We start from the raw sequence: 22294 nt of genomic DNA on the forward strand, positions 1-22294 counted from the left end.
AAAAAAATGCCATTTCTCGGTGCAGCATACCGACTTATCAAGAGATTTTAAGCGGGGCTTTGACATCAACTCCACTGAATTTGAACTGCCTCCCGTAAAGTTAGCGCCACTACATTATGCTGTGACAAGACGAGACTGCTTACTTCCTTATTAGGCTCGCTGTTAAAGACATCGAACTATCAAAATGGCTTCTCGAGCAAGGCGCGGATCATGATGTCAAATGTTACCGAGGGTCGACAGCACTGCATATAGCCGCCGCAAAAAAATTTTTTCCAGCTCTCGAGGTTCTGCTGAAGCATGGAGCTGTAATGCCGTCAGATATCCTGCACTCTGCCATACGCCAAGGTTAAGCTACAGACCACGGTGCAGCTGAAATCGACATGGTTCGATTCCTCATCGAAAATGGCGCAGACATCAACTAGCTCAAGAAGGTAAATTCACGCTACAAAATTTTGCAAGGTACACCCCTCCATATTGCGGTCTGTACGAACCGGAAACACTTTGTACAGCTCCTCTTGAACGCAGGGGCTGACCCAAACCTCGAGTACGACGACGAGACCCCACCGATATGGCTAACGAGCTGGAATATATGGAAATATACGAACCACTTCAAAATGCGTCGAGACCTTCTCGAATTTGAGGCCGTCCTAATTTTAAGACTGGGGGCGAAAGCAAGGGGCACCAATCTCCGCCCAATTCAATGCATGTTCATTGTTGATTCAGAAAATCAAAGGCCATCAGACTTGGCTTATTACGAGAAAAGGCAGCCTCCCACAGGTGGCCAGCTAGGCACAGATGTTCTCCCCTTTTGGCGGCTCCGTATCCACCTCTTTCTTTACCGAGACACACCGAGGCCGGTGTACCCCGCACAGAGCTTAATCCCGATAATGACAAGCCGAGGCAAATCGCCCAAGTCCCCTGGACACACCGTCATCTTAATCCCCGGATCTCCCCAACTTCGGTCCTCTCATCCAACTTTGACCAATGCATTCTGAAGCCCATCCAGTTCGATCATCGCATACCCGATTGATACATGGGTCCAAGAACCCGGTCACAAGGCGTAGAGGCTCTTACGTACAATCACTCAAGACACTGCACTTCACCCACGAACTCCGGGGAAGCTTGCATCTTGTCCTCCTGTATCTTCAACTCGGCCTCCGCTTCCGCCTGAACCACTACCATCCCCGAGCTTCACATTACATCTCTCGCCCCTGACAGACGCCGAGCATATAGCCCATCGAATATATCACCATGACTCAAAAACCAACTTTTACAACCCCTCCCCCGGCCGTCTCGGACGTTGACATCTCCTTCCCCCGCCCCCACGTCCTCCTTATCACCCTTAACCGGCCTCGCCACCTCAACTCCATCCCCTCGGAGCTCCACTACGCCCTTGCCAATCTCTACGACTGGTACGATGCCGAACCATCCCTCCGCTGCGCCGTCCTGACCGGCACCGGCCGCGCTTTCTGCGCCGGCGCCGACCTGAAAGAGTGGAATGTCCGTAACACCTCCGGGAAACCCCCCACTCCGTCCTCCGTCGGCGCCGACCCGACACCTGCCGTGGTCACTTCCTCTGACGCATTGGGTAAACCCGGTGATAAATGGCGTCCGTCGGCCGGCTTCGGAGGCTTGTCGAACCGCGGCGGGAAGAAGCCCGTCATCGCGGCCGTGAATGGGCTCTGCTTAGGTGGCGGAATGGAGATGATCATCAACGCGGACCTGGTGTACGCCTCCACCAAGGCCAAGTTTGGACTCCCGGAGGTGACAATCGGCGTCATCGCCGTTGCAGGCGCTTTGCCGAGACTCATCAAGTCCGTAGGCCGACAGCGGGCCTCGGAGATGGCTCTCATCGGGAGGTCCGACTACACGCCTGAACAGATGCTCTCGTGGGGTCTGGTGAACGAGGTCGTACAGCCGGACTCGCTGATGGAAACCGCTCTCGGTGCCGCTGAGGCAATTGCAAGAAACTCCCCTGATTCGATCATCGTCTCAAGGGAAGGACTGAAGAGCGGATGGGAGCCAATGGGCCCTGGGGAGGCTACGGCGATCGTTGACCAGGGCATCTACCGCCAGATGGAGGCTGGAGAAAACATGACGGAGGGCGTCAAGAGCTTTGTTGAGAAGAGGAAGCCTGTGTACAGGGATAGCAAGCTATGAGCAGTGGCGCAAGCATATTGGAGAATAATGTAGGATGGGCATTTCGCTGCCCGTGTTAAGACTCAATGAAGTGCCATTTTCCTAATATGCGGTACGTGTACCATTGGATATCATGAACTATCTCCGAATTCAACTTGATCACGTTGGAGACCTGGGAGAAAAAGGCTCCACCGGTAATTACACTCATCTCCAAACAGTTGTAGCGTCCACTCTAGTTAGGAGCGTACTCCTTGTTCTCCACACGGAGAACCTCTCCCGAGCCAGACTCCGAGTCCTTCTCTTCGATGACTCTCGTTCCCTCGCCGGGGGTACCCATGCTCGCCTTCCAGTGCAGCTGCACCTTTCCGCCCGTGAACAGCCTGTCGATCTGCTCGAGGCTGAGGTTCTGTGTTTCGGGGTAGAAGAAGTAGATGAGCGGCACGAAGAAGGCGTTGAAGATGCAGAAGTACACGTAGGTCTTCCAGCCAATGCTCTTGATGCTGACCGGTGTGATCTCGACGACCAAGAACGTAAATATCCAGTTGGACGCCGTCGCTAGTGCCGCGGCACGCGTGCGGATCGCCAAGGGGGCATATTCGGCAGGCAGCAGCCAAGGGATGGCAAGCAGGCCGACGGCGAAGAAGAAATTGAAGAGGAAGAGCATCACAATGGCGACGATTCCGGCAGGGACGCTGCCGTTGGAGACCGTGCCTGCGAGGATGGCCATGCAGGCACACTGGCCCGCCGCGGCAAAGAGCATGAGCTTCCTGCGACCAAGACGGTCAATGATCCAGATTGGGATCAGGGAAGAGAAGAAGTAAGCGATGCCGTTGAAGCCCGCAAGGAGCAGCGACAGGCTGTGCGTCATGCCAACGGACTCTTGGAAGATTACGGGGGCATACTGGTACTTGTTAGCTTCTGAAGAAATACGGTGTAGCGTGTAAGGGCTGCTCACGTAGGTAATTAGGTTAATACCGCTGAGCTGTTGCATGAACTGGCCTCCAATTCCGAGCATTGTGCGGTAAAAGAACTTTTGATCGCCGTTCTTGAACATCATCCTGAAGCTGCCGGCGTTGGCGGCCTCGCGCTCTTCGCGGATCGCGGCTTGAATCTCGGCCAGGTTCCGCTGCAGCTTAGGCTCAGTCTCGCTAATTGACCTGGCGTCCTTTTCAACGGCCCAGAGGATGTGACGGGCCTCGTCGTGGCGGTCGTGGGCGATGAGCCATCTGGGCGACTCGGGGAGGACCAAGACGCCGAAGAATGTCACGACAGCGAAGAGAATCTGCAGAGCCAAGGGGAAACGGAACTGAGAGTCGTTGGCCACGAAACTCATACCATAATCAACCCAGTACGCGGTCATGACACCAAAGATGTTGATGGCGAGCTCGATAGCGAGACCACGCCCGCGGTTATCCGCCTTCATTAGCTCCGAGTGCCACACAGCTGCCTCAAGTTAGCATCCACAAACTGCGATGCCCTGACCATAGAAGGCAACTCACGAATGGTACTGGTGTTCATGCCGTTGCCAAGACCGGCGACGATACGACCCACAATCAATTGCGGGATGCCGAACGCCGCGGCCTGCAGCGCGGCGCCGATACTGAGCACGACGCAGCCGAGCATGATGCACTTGCGCCGGCCGAGCTTCTCGCCGACTAGCAGGCAAAAGATGGCGCCAAAGAAACATCCAATCTCGTAGATGGCGACGACCGTGCCCTGCAGCGAAGAGCTGCCGCCGCCGCCGTTACTCGTGTCGATCTCGGGGAAAGTCCGGGTGAAGGCGTAGCCCGTCAGGAGACCGGACATGACGCCCTGGTCATACCCGAAGAGGAGGAAGCCGGAACCGGCCGTGGCCGTGATGGCCCAGTTGAGCGGTCGACCGACGAGGATGGTCATGATGAAGCAAAGAAAGGAGGGTGTAGAGTGTCGTTGCTTGTTCACGCTCGGTTAGGGAAGGGGAGTCTCTCTCGCGATGGACTTTATCGCGGATGACCAGAGTCGAGAAGTTGAGATGACTGAGTCAGGGGGACAGAGAACAGACCCTCCTTTTCACGATGGATGGGGATGCGGTTCTATATGTACAGTTCCAGAGCATGCCGTGCAACGTTGGTGTTGAGGAAGGATTGAGAAGGCAGACTGTAGCCGCTAGCGACCACTCCTTTTTCGTCTCGTCAAGGAATCAGTTGGCTCGGTACGAAACAACGTCACTTGATTGCTGCAAAACCCCGGACAGAGTGTGTCAAAAACTGCATCTCGCACCTTGAGAGTCCCCACACAAACTCGAGCGCAGTGCGGGGACCCCAGCGCGGAGAGATGCTCTCTCCAGATCAAAACAACATGGGAACCACCCGCGGTGGGGTGGTAGCTGTGGGCAGTTGGACGCGCATCAATGGGCGCAATTGGTCCTCGACTGACTCGTGGGGTTGTTACGGCACGCGGGGGTTGCTCGTCAGATGCTGGGATGCGGGCGCGACAGAATTTTCTCTCAGAGCCTCGATATGTACTACGGCTAAGGGCAACGTTGTAGTGCATTTCTGATGCCGTCTAGACAGAGTGCCCGTTTCCACTCCTTTCATTCCCGCCCAGTCTAAGCAAGCTTCGCAAGACTCTTGGACGAGCCAAGGCCCGGCTGCGAATCCGGTCCAGTGCCGAGGAGCTAAACAATCAAGGGCTGGGGTGAAAATCGCCGAGTTTTGGCCACTGCGTTGGATGAGGCGTAGAGTTGCCCTCTCGAGAAAACAAGGAAGTTGAAAGCGCCGCGCAGTCGGCGCAGAGTCTCTCGTTCAACCAGTGCTCGGTGCACCAGCTCTCTCCGAGGCGTCGAGGGGCAGCTTATAGCCGATCAACATCGCGTATTTTAACCGTCACTAACAGCTCCTTTTTGCCGCGAGGTCCCAAAGAGCTATCGGAAGCGCTCTTTCCAAAAGCAAACATCTTGCCGTTCAACCGCACGAACCAGACTTGCGGCTCAACCTGCCACTGCTCATGCTGTACCACCCAAGTTAACCTCAACCATCAACCCTGACGGGTATTTTCCCGACATTGTTTGCCTATGCACATCTTTCCAAATAAAGACCAAGTCGTCTCCAAGCCGTTACATCCCCGCAGTCACCTCTTGGGGGCGTCGACAAGTGCCGAAGGCGTTAAACCGCTGAACAACAGCCGCCTCGGGTGAGGGGGTTGCTGATCCGGCATCTAACTTACAAAATGTGTGGAATGAGCATCTGATTAGCCATCGAGTGTTTTCATGGCATATGCGGCTCGGGTTGCCTTTGGATCAGGCTCTGCTCCAATATATCCTATCCTTAGCGGGCTGGACGGCGCAATGTCAAAAATGGCACTTATCCCCGTCAGACCACCCTAGCGAAAGACGGGGAGATGAGGTCATCCTCGACTTCTTACCCCGGCCAGTACCTGGTCTCCCCTCCGCAATCCCGCATGAACAGCCGCATCATGGGGCTTCCGCCTGCCGTCAGTAAGCCACTCCTCGCCAATGTCGTGCTCGCGGGGTCATTCCTGGAGTCCATGCGGAAAGTGTGGAGATGGCGACCCACGCCTTTGGCCTTGGAACTTGTCATGGCCCAACATTTGGGGCTGCCAATCTTGTCCCATGGGGCTGGCCTCCGACCAGATTGGATCGTGACGTGAGCTATTGAATCGCGGACCCTGATGTGATGCTAATTTCGGGTTCCAAAAGGTCGGAGGCTGCGTGCAGGCTGAACCATCGTGGCGGGTCCATTGTCGAGCCGCGCTTAACTAGTGCCATACACTGTGGTAGCATCTTCATAGACCTGTCGACGTCGTTTCGATACTAGACCCGATACTGAATATTGATGCATGGCGCTGAGGTCGCTTTGCGCCAACGCCTTCCCCGGCGGCTGGAGCTGCTCACATTCTCAGTGTCAGAGCACTTGTGTCCATCTTTAAAGCAAGAAGAGTTCGAATGTTTGTCTTGTCACCGGGATACTAACCGTCTCCCAAGTCACCCCAAAAGTCCTTCAGGTCATCTGCCCTCCACTTAGTGCCCCATCCGCTTTCCCTTTCGATTTTTTCTAGTAACTGTAGTATTGATCGGTGCTCCGCGGGGTGGCTCATGCAACGTCCCGCAATCCAAAGGGGCTGGACGCTGTTGGTCCAGGCCCCGTGATGGTGGTTAGTCATGGATATCCCGCATATTTGTCTGGCATGCCAAAGCGCTGAACGAGGCCTCGGAGATAGGCGCAGAGAGGCCGGCCTGTTCTGTAACATCAAGAGAGATGCCGTGTGGTATAATTGGTTCCCTGATATCGCGGCAGGGTTGCTGTACAAAATCTTGGGAAATGGCTCCGCGTCGGATGAGGGTATGGACATGATGTGCTGCATCTCGGAGGGCCGACGGCTATGCCAGTCCTCAACATATCTCCAGAGTTTCATCCAGCGGACCCGATACACCATGTCGTTTCTTGGACCGTCGAAAAACAGCCCACCAGGGTTTGCCTTGGCGAGCGGAGCCAGGAGGTCGAGAACCTGGGCACAAAGGTACACTGCATAGTTTGCCCACATGTCGTGGCCAGGGTTTGTGAGGAATAAGCCTACGTCTGATTCAAGATCGGTCTGCGACGCCCAGTGGTTGACGGGGATCAAAGTTTTGACCGAAGAGATGAGACCGCCACACACGTCCATTCGGACGAAGCACCAGAAAAGAGCCTGCTCGACGCCGCCAACGAAGCCGTTCATACCCACTGCCTCCATCAAGCTGGCGCATCCATCCAAATGCCTTCGCCACGCTTTTGGCGAGCAACTGGCCATTTCCAGCACGCACAGCACCACGCACGACGCGATTACGGCCGTCGTCCGCGTCGGTAGTTGTGGTAGGAGCAAGTGTATTGCTTCTTGGTAGAGCGCTAAGCTCTGATCTGTAGGGCGGTTTCTGTCTTTCAATTCGAGCTGGCGGGCTGAAAGAGCGAGCATAGAGTAGCGCAGGTGATCATGTGACCGAGCCATCGTGGGGAGAGAGTGTTGGAAGTGTCGCTGGTTGTCGAACTTGTCCAGCCAAGGAGAGATTTCGTCCACCCAGTTCTTCCATAGCGCGCATTCCTCTTCCAATGGCAAGAAGGGGGGTTCGTGATCCGAAGATATGTCGCCGGCCGTTTCGGCTACTTCTGCTGATGATGACGGCCCTGAAGTGGCATCGATAGATCTCCGCCTCGAGTTCTGACCAGAAGCCGGTGACGCCGGCCTCGTTGGCCCATTTGACCGTACCTCTTGAATCAGGTGGTTCCTTAGTGTAGAGTGCAATTCATGGTATGCCGAACCTGGCAGGAAGATTCCGTCTTCGTAGGAGCCCTCGGGAGTAAAGATTTGATCCATGAAATCGAATGGCGCGTCCATCAAGGGATCTATGGGCAACGCCGTGACTGGGATGCCATTGACTGTGGGTGTAGGGTCGTGAGGACTTTGCCCTCCACCGCCTTGACTGAGGTAGATGAGGTTCGCTACGGCACTGTCGGTGATCAGTTGTGATGCAGAGGCTGGCGAAGCTTGGTAATCCATGTGGTCGCGCGTTGGCGGGTGCACCTTGTCGCCAAAATCATCCTCTCGACGCGCCGACGGACTCAGAAGAGCACCAAAGCCTGGGATCGGCACCCGGTCCGGCGGTGCGGAACTTGGCCCAGATGACGATAATGTCCGTCTTGCGGTACTCGACTCGGCAACGGACGCTGTGTGTCCACCAGCCGTGGATGTCGAGTACGACACAGGGCTGTCGAGGAACCTGGTTTCGTCGTTGTCAAACTGAGCACCATGAGCTTCGCCTTCGGTAGGAGACAGCTCGGGTTCCGGTTCGCGGTCAGAGTCGTATTCGTTGAAGCCTAGAGGTAGGTGGTAATCGCGGATAACCTCCTTGGTCACGTTGAGAATCTCAAAGTGGCGGCGGGGAGGCGGCCGTCGGGCTTTCTTCATCGACGGGTGATCTTGCAGTATCGTCTGGGCATTCTCGGCGCGGAAGGTTACCTTGATACCCCATTCGCACGTCTCTTTCCGCCTCGAGCACCCACCGCAGGCCGGGCGACCCTCGTCGCATTTGCGTTTCTTGCGGCGACAGTTGAGACATCCCGTCCGGGTGCGGGTCCTCTTCTTCTTGACGGGCGCGGACTGTTCCGTGTCGGCCGGGCGTTGGCCGTCGTCACCGTCGGCGGGGGAGGGCAAGAGCTGTTGGTCGTCGGCGGCCATGATGGGTCGGGCTCATCCGCACAAGCTTTGAGCTGTGGTCTAGACCGATTGGACTCGGCATCCGAATGCGTATCCGGAAGCGCAAGCAAGACGGGGACCCAGAAATTGACGCAGTGGCAACAGGCGAATGTTACCAGGGTAGGCACCCCTTACCAATTGGTAAACGAAGAAACCAAAAATAAAAAGCAAAAAGGTTTGTATGAAGCGTTCGTGGAGCCAGAGGCGCTTCGACATGCGCTTCTCCGGAGAAGCCAGGGCGGCGGGAGAAGATGGGATGTGTAAAAGGTAATGAGAAGCAGGATATGATGGGGTATCTCGGCGGCTCTCAGCCCCCCCATGCAGTAGCAAGGTAAGAAGGCAGAAAGGGATAGCCACGTGGATTCGGGCAGACTGTTGGGCCAAGACGCGATATCAAAACAGAGTTCATTCTAGCCGTCTGCCGAGCTCAACTCCAAACCCCTTTACTGTCACCCCTTTTCGGGGTTGCCCAAATCGACAACTATTGCTGCCCAACAGCGTTGGCCTTGGGGCACCTGATGGCAGCTGAGGTTTCCTCTTGCTGGCGGGATTTGCGTATATGCAGTGGTTCGGGAGCTATGGTGGTAAGTGTCGAGTTGAGGGAGATGAACAAGGCGAGACTTTGTGGAGAGATGCTGGGGGAAGTTGTAAGCGGCGCCGGGTGGACTGCGAGGACTGGTTACTACCTATGCAGGACAGAGTGTGCTACCTACTACAAAACATGCGCACCTGTCCATCCGGACCCCGAGTTTTGGGCTGGAGATGCCAAGGGAGAGCCCTGTCAGACAGCACCTGGGACACCTGGGACAAACTCTACACACTGCAGAGGGTTGGTCTCGGCCTGAACCCTCGTCACGCGGGAGCTCTGAGGCCGGGAGGACCCCCGTTAACCCCGCCGTTCTCGGTCTCGTACCAATACATAGCGACAAAGTTGGAGAAGTTCTCCACTACCCCCACACTTGTTTGCCAGAGCAACCCTCAAGGTTTTTTCACTGCCGTCGGTTCCAGGTTCCATTTGGTGTTGACCAAGACGTTTTAGAGCACCAGTAGCTATCTTAGAAGTTGTCGTGGAGTTGGAGGGGTGCATCGGTCAACTTCAGACGAGTCTGGTCTGGTCCGAGTTCCGTAGGGTGAGCAGGTAACCTCCCCCCTGAGAAGCTAAGCGGCAAACGCAAGCTGTTCAAAGAGACGATCATCGGCATATCTGTGCAACGAAATGAGCCCAATCAAAGCCGCGTCTACAAAGCACTGATCGATGCGAAAGGAGTTCGTTTAATGACTCGGGGTGCACCCAGCTGATGCAGCCTTTCCACCCGTTGGGCACACCGCAATTGGTCAAGTTGAAATTTGGGTTCATTCATTATCAATATCCAAGGGTGCTCCGTGTCTATGCGATCCATTTGCCTGCCGCATCCCAAAATGCCCTGAACGCCGCCCACCGCACGTCTTTACCGGAACATCGTCCGATCTCCCGTTTGATTATTCCTCATCCAAAGATCGACCTCGTACTGAAAGGCGACTCGCAATTCAATGGTGGATAGGGTTGAGGTCGCGGAATTCCCCTCTTAGGCTGTCGATACCGTTCGCCCTGACCTCCTCAACGAGCTTAGCGACCTCGGGCGCGATGACGGCCTCGTCAAAGCCAAAGTACTTGTACGCGTCGCGGCCGGGCAACGAGTGGCCGAAGGTGCTCATCGAGAAGCCGGCATCGGCGTAGCGCTCCCACCCGTTAACTGCATAGGCCTCGATGACCACGCGGGGCGCCTTGGAGCGGTACTGCAAGACCTCCCTCTTGTACTCTATCGGCTGCTGGTCAAAGATACGCTGGCACGGGAAGCTGATGATGCGCGCCTTGACACCGTGCTTATCAGCGAGCAGCTTAGCCGTCTTGACGGCGAATACCATCTCGGCGCCGACGCCAATGAGCGTGACGTCGGCGTCCGCGGCCTCCTGGAACACATAGGCGCCCCTCTGCACGCCGTCGCGCGAGGTATGTTGAGGGTATTGTTCGAGGTTCTGGCGGGAAAGAGAGATGATCGTCGGCGTGTCCTTGGCCTCCATGGCCAGGATGAAGGCGCCGGCCGTCTCCTCGCTATCGCACGGTCGGATGTAGAGCAGATTCGGCATCGCGCGGTAGAGGGCGGGTAGGGCGATGGGCTGGTGGGTGGGGCCGTCTTCACCGGTTCCGATCGAGTCGTGCGTCGCAATGTGAATCTGCTGGAGGCGCTGAAGAGCACCCATGCGCACACCAGGGGCGGCGTACTGCTTGTGTTAGCATGCTCTTAACTGGCGAGGAAGCCCAGTGAGTGAGGTCACTTACGATATAGAACATGAAGAAGCTGGAAGTGACGGGCAAAATAGTTCCCTTGCTGAAGGCAGCCAGGCCGTTGGAGATGGAAGCCATGGCGTGCTCGCGGATACCGTAGTGGATGTAACGACCGGTGTAGTCACCGTTGATTCCGCAGGCGGTTTTCAGGCCAGGCTGGGGTCTGTCAGCAACATTCGCGTGGCCAGAGCAGATGTCGACTTACGTTCTGAAAGTCAACCTTGCCTTTCCAGATCATGTTAACGGAAGGCGACAAGTCCGCAGTGCCGACCATCAGGTTGTTCAGCCCAGCAGCAATGGGGTTACAGACCAAACCAGCCGACTTGCGCGAAGGTGTAGGAGTAGTAGGGAAGTCCTCTTTGGCAGGAATGAACTTGCGCCAGTCATCCACCCATTCTCCGGCAATGCGCTTCTTGAACTCGGCAGCCAGCTTGGGATGTTCGCGGGAGTACCCCTCAACCAGCTGGTTCCACTCTGCTTCGATCTTCTCGCCGCGGGACACGGCCTCACGGAAGTAGTTGTAGACCTGATCACCAATCACAAAGTGCTGTTCGGGGTCCATGCCAAAGTTCCTCTTGATGTTAGCGACATCAGCGGCACCGTATGCGGCACCGTGGGCCTTGGCGTCACCCGCGACGGCACTGCCGATACCGATGACAGTATGAATGTTGATGAAGGTGGGCTTCTCCTTGCTGTTGCGAGCCTCGTCCATGGCGCTGACGATGGCCTCAACGTCCCAGTTGCCGTCCTCGATCTCAATGACGTTCCAGCCGCAGGCGCGCATCTTGGCGTTGACGTCCTCGGTGTTGCAGAGGTCAACGCTGCCGTCGCAGGTGATTTGGTTGTTGTCGTACATGACGACGAGGTTGTTGAGCCTCCAGTGACCGGCAAGCTGGATGGCCTCCATAGCCACGCCCTCCTGCAGACAGGCGTCTCCGATCATGCACCATGTCATGTTGTTGACTACTGGAAAATTGGGGCGGTTGTAAGTAGCAGCCAAGTGCTTGGTGGCTACGGCGAGGCCGACGGCATTAGCGATTCCCTGGCCCAAAGGACCAGTCGTCACTTCGATACCCTCATGCTCGATCTCGGGGTGGCCGGGGCAGATGGAGTCGGTGCGGCTCGAGTGATATGATTTGAGCTGGTCAAGTGTCATATTCTTGTAGCCGGTCAAGTGCAAAAACGTGTACTGAAACAGACATGTGTGGCCGTTGGACAAGACGAAGCGGTCTCTGTTGAAGTAATTGGGGTTTTTGGGAGAGTACTTCATAACGTATTTCCAGAGGGAAGTTCCAATGGCGGCCATGCCCATGGCACCACCCGGGTGACCACCCTTGTACTGCTCACACAAGTCGGCAATGAGACAGCGGAATGTGCGGAGAACGAAGTCAACCTCCTTCTTTTCAGCTTCTGTGAGCTGAAAGTGGCTGGTGTTGCTTGTGCCATTAAGAGACTTGGCGGGCACGACGTCTTGGGGGACGGGCTCAGCAAGGACTGCACTAGGCGCCATTGCGATGGTGCTTCAGTATTATTTGAGAGACCAACGGGAAACCAGAACGTGAGGATATCTCGGACTCGGCGAGTTGCGTGGGGTAATTCTTGGATGGTTCGTCGTACACTCCGGTCGACCGTGCTGTGAGTGACCAATGGCAGAAGTAGACGCTGTCAAAAGCAAATGGTATCAATGGTGTCTCTTGCAAGAAAAGGAGAAGAAGGACGATGAGAGACAGCGGCAAAACGATCGAGAATAGCCATTGCGGTTCGTTTCAATAGATATAACCGTGGCGACGCTACGACTTGGAACCCCTCCGAGTGCTTGAGATGGCCGTATTGGGATGAAGAGTGGGATGGCCAGCAATGCGAAGCAGTGCAGTATCAGGAAAGAGCGCTTAGGTTTTCCCGTTTGGGGATGGCCATAGCAGAAGCGGGCTGTGTCACTTGACAGAAAATAAATTTAGTCGGTAAAGGAACGACTAAGTTGGGTATCAGTAGATGCACTGCGTACATAGACAGACTGAGTTGAGGGCAACGACAAGCGCAAAAGCTACATCTAGTCGTCATGTGAATTATGAGAATTGATGAACTGGCTGGCGCATCCGCAGAACAAAAGAGGGACAAATGCATCTTGTCGGCAAACTGGACTTGTGGAAGTGAGAGGGACACTTGGGATCGGCTTTGGTGATCTTGAATGCAAATGATTGGACGAGACCTACGAAACTTTGGATAACTAAGCCCGTCCCGTCCCACTTGTCCCCTAGTCCGTGCTCGATGTTCTGAGGAGATCCGAAGCGCTCTTGTTTTGGGTCGCAGTTGTGTCTCCGACTCGAAGACTTACGTAACTCTTCCTCTGCCCTATTCTGTCCATTCACCGTCTCAGTCTCTTCCCCGCTAAAGTTACCCGGTGTCCGCGTGTGAACTCGTGCAGTTATCGGTTTCAACTTTGAACATTGATCGAAATAATCGAAATATCCAGAGGACCTTTTTACCAGACAGACACTGACAAACCCCAACATCCTGCCTCTCCATCATTCTTCGCCTTCTCTTTAGTGTCTTGTCAGTCTCTTAATTGTTTTTCCCGCGGCCAGAAAGCTCCTTTTGGAATCGTTGAGGCGTCCAAAAGACGAATCATGGTCACCGGCTCCCATGCAACCATAGCCGCCGTAACTTTAATCATGGATACATCATCTCCCCCCACCGCGTGTTTTCGAGCCCACAGATTGCGGTCGAGACCCTTAGCATTCCCATTCCCGATTACTTTGCCTTCTGCCCCTCCATCCGGACACCTGCCGAGTTGCCCCCCTAGTTCTGCCTTTCCCCCGCCATCTGTCAATTTGGGTATCCGAGGTCCGCCAAGGGCGCTTACACTTACCTTCCACCCCTTCCCCCGCCACGAAGAAAGCTACCACGGGCTCGTTGCCGAACGCCGTCTCAAGACACAACACCAGTCCAAAGCTTGGACCCTGGCGCATTGGGATCCTCCATGGTCGAGAAGAGGCCGGTCATCTCAGCTTCAGACGCTTCACACAACTCCAAGCGACGTTTGTCGTGTCCTCTCCCGTCCTCCCCGACGCTCATCCATCGCACATATAGATGTCCCGTGACCGCAATGTTTCCATGTTTTGAGGCTCCTACTACCAGTTCTCTTTAATTACCCATGAGCCGTAGTCCCTTCGTAACAGTCTCCCGTTATAATATTTTATCTCTTCATCGTCCCACTTCTCCCAAGATACCCCCCAAACCACTACAATCAAAATGCCTCCCGTAGCAGTAAGCGACATGGACCTCCCCGCTGAGCCCGTCCACCCTCTCCCCGAAGCCAAAGACCCTCTCGCTTCCTCCGTTACAACACCCCAATTATTTTCCCTTGCCAACAAGACCATTGCAATCACCGGCGGCGGCCGCGGCCTTGGTATCACCTTTGCCCTCGCCATCCTCGAAGCCGGAGGCCACGCCGCCTGCCTCGACATCCTCCCTGAGCCCTCACCCGTCGAGTGGGCTCACCTCAACAAGCTCGCCAAGGCTAACAGCCTATCCGTCACATACCACAAGTGCGACATTACCGACGAGGTCGCTACCCAGCAGGTGTTTGAAGAGATCGCCGACGACGCCGACAAGCGCGGTGCTCCCTTCTGGGGCGCTGTCGCCTGCGCCGGCATCCAGCAGAAGATTCCTGCGCTCGATTACCCCGTCGCCGACTTTGAGCGGATACAAAAGGTCAACGTCGTCGGCGTCTTCGTGACAGCCAAGCACGCCGCCCGCATTCTTGTCAACCGCAAGAGCAAGGGCAGCATCCTGCTCATCTCGAGCATGTCCGGAGAGATCGCCAATCGGGTAAGTTTGAGTTTCTTCCCCCCTCCTCCCCATCGGGTGGATCTTTGGAGTCTGGTTCTGACCGAGTGTGGCAGGGATTGACGTGCAGCGCCTACAACACGAGCAAAGCAGCTGTCCAGCAGATGTGCCGATCTGTCGCCCAGGAATGGGGTCAATACGGCATCCGTGTCAACACCCTGTCCCCTGGTGTAAGTGACATTTTCTTCTGAGTTCCTTTTTTGTAACTAACATGAACACAGTACATCCGGACCGCCATGACCGACCAACTCCTGCAAGCCGAGCCCGATGTTGAGAAGACGTGGATGAGAGGTGCCTTGCTGCAGCGGTTGGGTACACCCGAGGATTTCAAGGCACCGGCCGTTTTCCTCCTGTCCGAAGGAAGCTCCTTCATGACCGGTGCCGACCTCCGTGTTGACGGTGGACACTGCGCTTCCGCTTAATGACATAAATTGACGATTGAATATTTTTGAAGGCGTTTGCTGTCATGATATTAGAGGGATTAACAACCCAAGAAGAGGGCCTCTGAAAGGGATTGGTGGCGCCGCATAGTTAGACCTGTAGAATTATCATGACTAAGCGAGCATTGATAGCGGAACAATTAAGCTTATAACACTTGGTATCTCCTATTCTCAAATACTTTGTGTGCAATCGGTGTAGTGTCATTGCATTACTTGCCTCCACTTTCACGTGAGCCAACATTCTTCCCGCACTGCTGGCCGACATGATAGATACCTTGGCTTTGTGGATTACTGAGACTTTTTCGATTAGATGTTTGCCCTTGTTTATGAAATGGGAAAGAAAAACCAAGCGTGCTTGGAGAATATACTATCAAAACTATGAGTTTTTCAAGAGAGAGACTATAAGGGTTCAGTTCCTTGGCTTCTTCATTAAGAAGTTCCTCGTGTGGATTTGCAATAAATCTTGGTTAGGAATTCATTCCTTTGTATTCAAACTACACGAAACTAACCAGTCGTGTGACTCCTGGCCTCATAGTCCTGAAGTTTGACGTTGACATTTTCAAATCATATCAAATCCGTGTGAGCCCTTAGTCATAAGGACGATGAGATGGTGTTCATAAATCAGGGTCGTTACATTTCTCATTGATGCAACATCTCATTCATATCCGAGCTTTTCTACAATGTTCATCAACAAAGATCAGAAAATCTAATGAATAATCTGTATTGAGAATGAGTGAGCCGCATCTCAGATCGCGGGCACGATCCACATAATCTCCATCTAACTAAGGTGCTCGTCTCCAGTGGGTCTCCACAATCTCACGATCTCATGATCTTTCCTTCTCGTGGGGGTTAGGGCTTCCACAGAAGCACACAACCAGATGGTCGGTTAGCTCAGTTGGTTAGAGCGTGGTACTAATATATCATCTGATATATCAAGTAATGCCAAGGCCGTGAGTTCAAGCCTCACACTGATCATTCTTTTGTTTGAGTCGACGATAGGTTGTAGACAAATTTTTGCTTTGATGACCCTCCATAATAACACTTGTGCGACATAGATGGCTATGCGCCCTATATGAGTGAGAGTTGGAGCGGAGACGAAATCAGGTAGCTCTTTCTAGAGTAATCCGTTTATTGGAAACCGACGAGAGAGAATTACTATTTATCCGCCCAGCTACCGTTCAGCTATATACCGCCTGCATGATCTTCCTCATGTTTCTGAATTAAATTATGCTACAAGCGGGTGTTTGCGTTTTGATGAATATGTTCCAACCCATTGAACTCTTGGCTATCGGCGCAGAATAATCAGCAATATCGAATATCTTAGCGTCTGCATCTTGGCTTGCTGTTCAAATCAGAAAACGCATTTGTGCTTCTACTCTCTCCGAATCACGTTTTTTTCTGTTCATCTCAACCGAATACCTTCTCCCTCCGCATAAGAACACTGCAAATAAGGCAGATGGAGCCAGCGGCAATTATGGGAACATACGCCAGTTGAATCGCCCGGGTGATGCCGTGGATAGCAGCGGCTCTGTCCCCAGCCGTCGCAGAGTCAATTAATCCGCTCCCCACTCCGGCGAGAGCGTCGGATATCTCGCTCGCCGAGACGTGAGGGAACACCTTTGTCAGAGCGCGCTGGCCGTAGTTGACAAAGAGGGCCCCTGACATACCGGTGCCGAGGACAATCCCTATCATCTGGCCAACGGTCATGAAGCCAACACTGTACGGGATCTCGGTCGGCGGGACTTTCATCTGGGCGACCGCAAACCCGGCTTGGCAAAAGCAACCGACACCTGTACCCAGAATGATTGTGTATCCATAAATCTTGGCGTTTGACGTAAACTCATCGACGGTATCTAGTTGCCGAGTTAGCATGGCTATGACCTTTACTTTGACCGGTTGACTTACACAAAAGAACACCGCCAATGAGCTCCAGAGCTGAGCCCGCGATGTACCAAGGGTAGTAATATCCTGTACGTCCCATGAACTGCCCATTCAGCAGGTTGAAAGCAACCAGGAACAAGATGAATGGGAGGAGATGCACGGAAGTCTCGACTGCAGACGTCCCACGGGTGAATTGGTAGTACAACGGAAGATAGAAAATGCCGATGAAGCTTCCAAATGTTGCAAGCACTAAAAAAAATGTCAGCGCGGGTTTTATCTTAGGGATTCAATAAGAAATTCAACATACTCATGGTGAAGAATAGGCAGATCATGGTGCGGCTTCTCCAGAAATGCATCGGGAACAGACGGTTTGTCCTCGATGTCCCAACGTAGTAGACCTGTTGCAATGCAAAAAGAATGACCAATACACCAGCCGTGACGAACAGGCCGATACTTTCGCCTTCGTCCCACCCCCAGAGGACACCACCAAAGTTCATGGCCATGATGACGCAAAGCATGGCACCAATGGAAAGCACTGAGCCCAAGTAGTCGATCTGGGCCAGGCGCTGGGTAAGAGGAACACCAGCTTGAGGCTTGAAGTCAGGGAGCAAAATGATGTAGATGGGACCCACGACGGCTCCAACCAGTAGGTTTAGGTAGAAGGCCCATCGCCACGTGGCTTTGCTCTCAGCGAGACTTGCGCCAACCACGGGACCTACAGCTCGTGTTAGATATTCTGTTACCGGCGACAATCAGAACCACCTACCTAGAACTGTTCCAATACCCCAGATAAGACCTGTAAGACTGAGATATTTCGGGCGCTCTACGTTGGTGGTGGTCACGGATAAGAGGGTCAGGAGGCCCATGTACATTCCGCAACCACCTGCACCCGCAATTGCGCGGCCGACGATGAAGGAGTTGATATCAGGCGCGGCACCGCAGAGTGCCGAAGCGGCCATGAAGACAGTGGTCGAGCCGAGGTACAACTTCTTGGCGGAAAACGTGCCGTAGGCCTTGGACCATGGAAGAGTTGTGGCGGCTGAGGCAAGTGCAAAGGAGACCCCGAGCCATGGGACAAGGTCAACCCGATGGAAGGTCTGGACGACTTTGGCTTGGACATTGGCGACGACGGTGTTGTCCAGAGCGTAGAGGAACAGAGCAGACAGGAGAGCGCAGATGACTAGAACCCACTGTATGCAAAGACTGTGTTAGTGCTGGTTTCTCAATCTCATGTCATGGTAAGATAAATCGCGTCAGGTTGTACGAGCTGGAAGGGGGTTTCGTAAGATACCTTGACCCCGTGAACTTTTCGTGGTGAATCAACGTCTTCTGTGGCACTGGGGCCTAGAGGTTCGTCCCCGGTTTCCTTAGCCGGGGGTGGTGTAAGCGCCCCCTCATCACTGGGACTGTCGTCTCTCTTTTCCCAAGCAGCCATAGCAAGTTGCAGGGCGGGTTTCAAGCGTTGTCAGAAATAACACAATGTTTACGTCGCGGTAAGTGGTTTGCAAAGACGGAAGATGTTTTGACCTGTGGAGTTTGAATTCTCGAAGGTGGACGGGCTCCCATGGGGCCTTTTAGCTTCCAAAGATCTGTCTCTTCCTTGCAGCATCGCCCGTGTACGGTAGGGCGGACCAACTGAGGTGGCCATGCTCCCCCTGCTGACGTACGTGAAGCAAAAATTTGACACGAGTAGGACCCTGATGACGATTAGAAATCAAGTTGCCAAAAACAGTAGGGAATGTTATTGCGAATCACGAATGTAACGTATTACGAATTTCTTGCAACAGGGAGTGGGACTAACTCCCGGTCCGGGCCGCCGTCCATACGACCCGCGGTGCAGTGGTGCCATGTACTAGCCCCGGGAGCGCTGCCAGGCTAAACCTTAACATAGTTGCACTGTGTAACAACGTGTGGCTACAAGCAGGCCCTATGCCATGGTTTGTCGATGAGGTCTAGATCCGGGGTGGTTTGCATCATTGCGCCCTGGACACCGTTGCGCGACGAGGGAGAAACCCCCCACGTCGATGAGGTTATATTAATTGTCATGAGTTTTCAGTTACTTGCGCCTCTTCTGAAATGAAGTTTGCGATCAAAGGATCAGCTACCTGACCAAACACGTAGTTGTGATGAGGCTGGTTCTATAAGATTCCAAAGATTTCCCTCGTATTCTCTCTGTTCTTTTCACTGCATTCAGACACCAGTAACATCTTGCACCGCCGTCTTTTGCCTCGCTAGCTTCGTCTTAACCAATCATCATGATCATCACCCAGTCTAAGTCGCCGAATGGCGCCCTGACCCCCATCAATTTTCATTACCCGCAAATTGAGCCCACAACACAAGCTCTGGACCCCGGCAAGATCCTTGTGTCTTTCCTCTTCTCCCCAATCAACCCACAGGACTTATTGGTTATTGCGGGTCGATATCCCGTAAAACCATCTTACAACCATGAGGGCGAGCCTGTGCTTGGCTATGATGGGGTCGCCCGCGTCGAAGCCGTCGGCAGCAATCCCGTTCCCTCATCAGCACCAGCCTCGGAGGTACGACCCGGGGACCTTGTTGTCCCGCGGCGTCATGGGCTGGGGACTTGGCGCAGCCAGGCCGTTCTTGAAGCTGCCGATGTTATCCGTCTTACGCCAACAAACGACCTGATTGGTGCATCCCTCCTTCGCATGGCCTTCTTGCCTGCCTATCTCCTGGTGGAAGACGTTCGAGCGCTCAAGCCCGGTGACTGGATTGTGCAGAACGTGGGATCCGGTACCATTGCGCGCTTGGTCGCTCAATTCGCTCGACTGAAAGGGGTTCACACCGTTAGTATTGTGCGCGATCGTGACGCCGAGGCGCTCGAATCCCTGAAGGCCGAATTGCTAGCGGAGGGGGCTTCAGTCGTCATTAGCGAGTCCGACCTCAGGGAACGAGGCATTGAGGCACACCCTAAACTTGCCGATGCAGCGGGCCGCAAGCGTGTGGTCCTAGCCATCGATGGCGTTTTTGGGGAGCCTGGCGAGCGTCTTGCATTTTTGCTGTCGCATGGGGGGACTTTTGTCAACTACGGGTCTCTTGGTGGCGCTGAAGGCGTCGTACGGCTGTCGCAACGACTCTTGTTTTGGTCCGAGATCAAATTCCAGAACTTTCGTCTTTCGGAGCGGCTCGGCCATCGTACGCCAGAGCAGCAAGAGTCGCTCTTGCTTTGGTTCCAAGACCTTCTGGCAAGAGGGGCTCTAGTGACGCCGAAGGTACGAAGGATTCAAGCCCCTGCCTCGGCAGGGAACCAAAACGAATTTGAGCACAATGTCAACGAGGCAGTCTCTTCAGGAAGTGGGGCGGGTATTGGCCACGTGAAGCCTGTATTGGAGTTCAAGCGTACTTTGGTTACAGCTTAATGTATCTGGATAGCTGCTAGGCAATAGATTCAACGATTCTGTCGATCTCTCGGTCAAACAGTGGCCTGTTTCCAAGCTTACCAGCGTGACTATTAAGACCGAACTTTGTACATACATCACTGCACCTTTGGGCTGTCAAGATTCGCAAGTAAAGTTCCTACATGATCATCTTGGGGAAAGAGTAGGGGTAGAAGAATATTACGTGATTCCCACAAAATTCATGTCATTTCTCACATGAATCGTAAACAGTACACGCAAAAAGCACAAGAATGCGGCAAAATTTTAGGGCGGACCAGATGAACAAGGTTTGTATTACGTCAACGTTTAAGCTACCCTTAATCTACGTATTGCTTCTCTTTCTCAATAGCCTTAGCATTGTATTTGCGAAGCTGCTCCTCCAAGCCTGGAATCGGCTCATCGAAGTCGATACGGACACTGTTCATAAACTTTGCCAAGAAACCATAGATACCCTGGACAAAGAATATCTCCGTGATCTCCTCATCGCTAAAAGTAGCCTTAGCCTCAACAATGGTGTCCTTGTCCACCTTGCCTTCTCGGCCAAGTGTCGTGACGATCCGTCCCAGGAGGCGCTGGCGCGGCGTGAACAGATTTTCGGGCAGAGGATCCTCTACCTTGCGAATGGCCGCAAATTGCTCATCGGAGAAGCCGAAGACTCGGGCAACGGGCTCGTTGACATCCCATTCGTACGGTGCATCCAAAGTGGCAGCCGTGCGCAGGACGGCGAGCTGCCACTCAGTGGAGCGAATTTTTCGATCTTCGCTCCATGCAGAGGATAGCAAAGTCATGAATGGTTTGAAGAAAACCTTGCTGTTAGCAAGTAGCTACATGGGTCTCGTGTTAGCAGACCAAGAGCCTTGGTGTTTCTCTGGCACGTATAACTTGTAAGGCATGGGATCAACACACCTTGAAAATGTTTCTCTCGAAAGGCAAAGTCTGGAGAGCAGCCTTGATATCGGGAGGAGCCGTGCTGGAATCGACATAGGGGAGCAGGTGCTCGTTTGTGATAGCTCGGTTATCCCAAGAAGCCATCTTTGCAGGCTCAATGATTGAGGCTGAGTAAAATTTGTAATACTGGTAAAGCTCGTAGACTCAGAATACTTGTTGAGAACTCAGTCAACATCCGTGACATTAGGTGAGATTACACAAGTATTTGAACCCTTTCCCTCATGGTACGTGTCGTGTCAGCTTCGATTTGCATCAATCACAATCGCGCCATATTCTATAACAATGATGATCAGCCTCATGATCCTTGGCGTCGGACAAGGTAGTTTCTTAGAGTTTACACGTGTAGCTCAAGGCCGTTTATGCTGCAGCTGAAAAGTCCATTTCCAATGATGTGGAGAGACCAGGATTGGCGTAGTAGGGCGAGAACACAGTTTCCGTACACTGTGTGCTTGGAGGGTTGCATGCTACGCCGAAAGAGGCTTCATGTAAGGCAGTTCAGGAACCATAACCCTGATTTACCACCATTGTGACCACTTGATGAGTGGCAAATCGGCCCTACGAGGCTGATACGAAGACTGAGTATCCAATAATAACGGTTTTTTTTCCCCTTGTGATCTTTAGCACATCTCGTCACATCTTCAGTGGGGCCGAATCCTATCTATCACATGTAGCATGCAGGAGTGTCAGGTTGTTTTCTTTCATGTTCCACCTTTTTCTCCTCCTGGATTGCGTCCCGAGTCTAGTTCATACCCTTGCCTTCATGTTTACCTCACTGAAAACGAGGCCCTAATTGCAAAGATCAACATCGTGTGTTTTGATCATGGAATCTGACTCGTCTAGCTAGCCATTGGACACTGAAGCACGGCACTTCTTATGTCGTCATCGGGCGAAGGATGCGCTAAGCGGCGGTAAATGGCTCGGATCGGGACGTTTTTCACTTGCGAAGGAATAGATTGGCGAGATGATGTCCAATCGTAATCAAATCCGTCTTAGAATCTTCAATGAGCCGAACTACAGTTGCCAAGTTGCAATATTCAAGCTGCCTCCTTGTAACACATCCCTCACCATCTAAACTAATTTTTGAC

At 53.6% G+C, this 22294-nt stretch overlaps 8 protein-coding genes and 1 non-coding gene across 9 annotated transcripts; 4 read left to right on the plus strand and 5 right to left on the minus strand.

The window, feature by feature from the left end:
* Positions 1–1251: 1251 nt before the first annotated feature.
* On the plus strand, positions 1252–2160 carry ColSpa_05619 (mevalonyl-coenzyme A hydratase sidH; the record flags this gene model as incomplete). The annotated part of the gene is made up of 1 exon (XM_049271831.1): positions 1252–2160. One exon carries the CDS (start codon positions 1252–1254, stop codon positions 2158–2160), a length of 909 nt encoding a protein of 302 aa, XP_049127788.1.
* Positions 2161–2371: 211 nt separating this feature from the next.
* Positions 2372–4035, minus strand: ColSpa_05620 (sugar transporter STL1; the record flags this gene model as incomplete). The annotated part of the gene is made up of 2 exons (XM_049271832.1): positions 2372–3582; positions 3639–4035. 2 exons carry the CDS (start codon positions 4033–4035, stop codon positions 2372–2374), a joined length of 1608 nt encoding a protein of 535 aa, XP_049127789.1.
* A 2070-nt stretch (positions 4036–6105) lies between these two features.
* ColSpa_05621 (adhesion and hyphal regulator 1) lies at positions 6106–8349 on the minus strand (the record flags this gene model as incomplete). Its single annotated transcript, XM_049271833.1, has 1 exon — positions 6106–8349. One exon carries the CDS (start codon positions 8347–8349, stop codon positions 6106–6108), a length of 2244 nt encoding a protein of 747 aa, XP_049127790.1.
* Positions 8350–9894: 1545 nt separating this feature from the next.
* ColSpa_05622 (dihydroxyacetone synthase) lies at positions 9895–12203 on the minus strand (the record flags this gene model as incomplete). Its single annotated transcript, XM_049271834.1, has 3 exons — positions 9895–10629; positions 10688–10849; positions 10899–12203. 3 exons carry the CDS (start codon positions 12201–12203, stop codon positions 9895–9897), a joined length of 2202 nt encoding a protein of 733 aa, XP_049127791.1.
* Positions 12204–13945: 1742 nt separating this feature from the next.
* ColSpa_05623 (D-arabinitol 2-dehydrogenase [ribulose-forming]) lies at positions 13946–14964 on the plus strand (the record flags this gene model as incomplete). Its single annotated transcript, XM_049271835.1, has 3 exons — positions 13946–14524; positions 14599–14712; positions 14764–14964. The coding sequence occupies 3 exons, from the start codon at positions 13946–13948 to the stop codon at positions 14962–14964; spliced, it is 894 nt and encodes a 297-aa protein (XP_049127792.1).
* Positions 14965–15862: 898 nt separating this feature from the next.
* ColSpa_tRNA_147 lies at positions 15863–15957 on the plus strand. Its single transcript has 2 exons — positions 15863–15900; positions 15922–15957. It is a non-coding gene; the product is annotated as a tRNA-Ile (tRNA).
* A 432-nt stretch (positions 15958–16389) lies between these two features.
* Positions 16390–18298, minus strand: ColSpa_05624 (efflux pump DEP3; the record flags this gene model as incomplete). Its single annotated transcript, XM_049271836.1, has 5 exons — positions 16390–16835; positions 16888–17112; positions 17171–17578; positions 17630–18053; positions 18155–18298. 5 exons carry the CDS (start codon positions 18296–18298, stop codon positions 16390–16392), a joined length of 1647 nt encoding a protein of 548 aa, XP_049127793.1.
* Positions 18299–19118: 820 nt separating this feature from the next.
* Positions 19119–20243, plus strand: ColSpa_05625 (enoyl-[acyl-carrier-protein] reductase, mitochondrial; the record flags this gene model as incomplete). The annotated part of the gene is made up of 1 exon (XM_049271837.1): positions 19119–20243. The coding sequence occupies one exon, from the start codon at positions 19119–19121 to the stop codon at positions 20241–20243; it is 1125 nt and encodes a 374-aa protein (XP_049127794.1).
* Positions 20244–20578: 335 nt separating this feature from the next.
* On the minus strand, positions 20579–21293 carry ColSpa_05626 (uncharacterized protein; the record flags this gene model as incomplete). Its single annotated transcript, XM_049271838.1, has 2 exons — positions 20579–20989; positions 21168–21293. 2 exons carry the CDS (start codon positions 21291–21293, stop codon positions 20579–20581), a joined length of 537 nt encoding a protein of 178 aa, XP_049127795.1.
* Between the last annotated feature and the right edge of the window lie 1001 nt (positions 21294–22294).

Source organism: Colletotrichum spaethianum (assembly GCF_022836535.1).
Source record: "Colletotrichum spaethianum MAFF 239500 DNA, contig12, whole genome shotgun sequence".
Lineage (NCBI taxonomy): Eukaryota > Fungi > Ascomycota > Sordariomycetes > Glomerellales > Glomerellaceae > Colletotrichum > Colletotrichum spaethianum.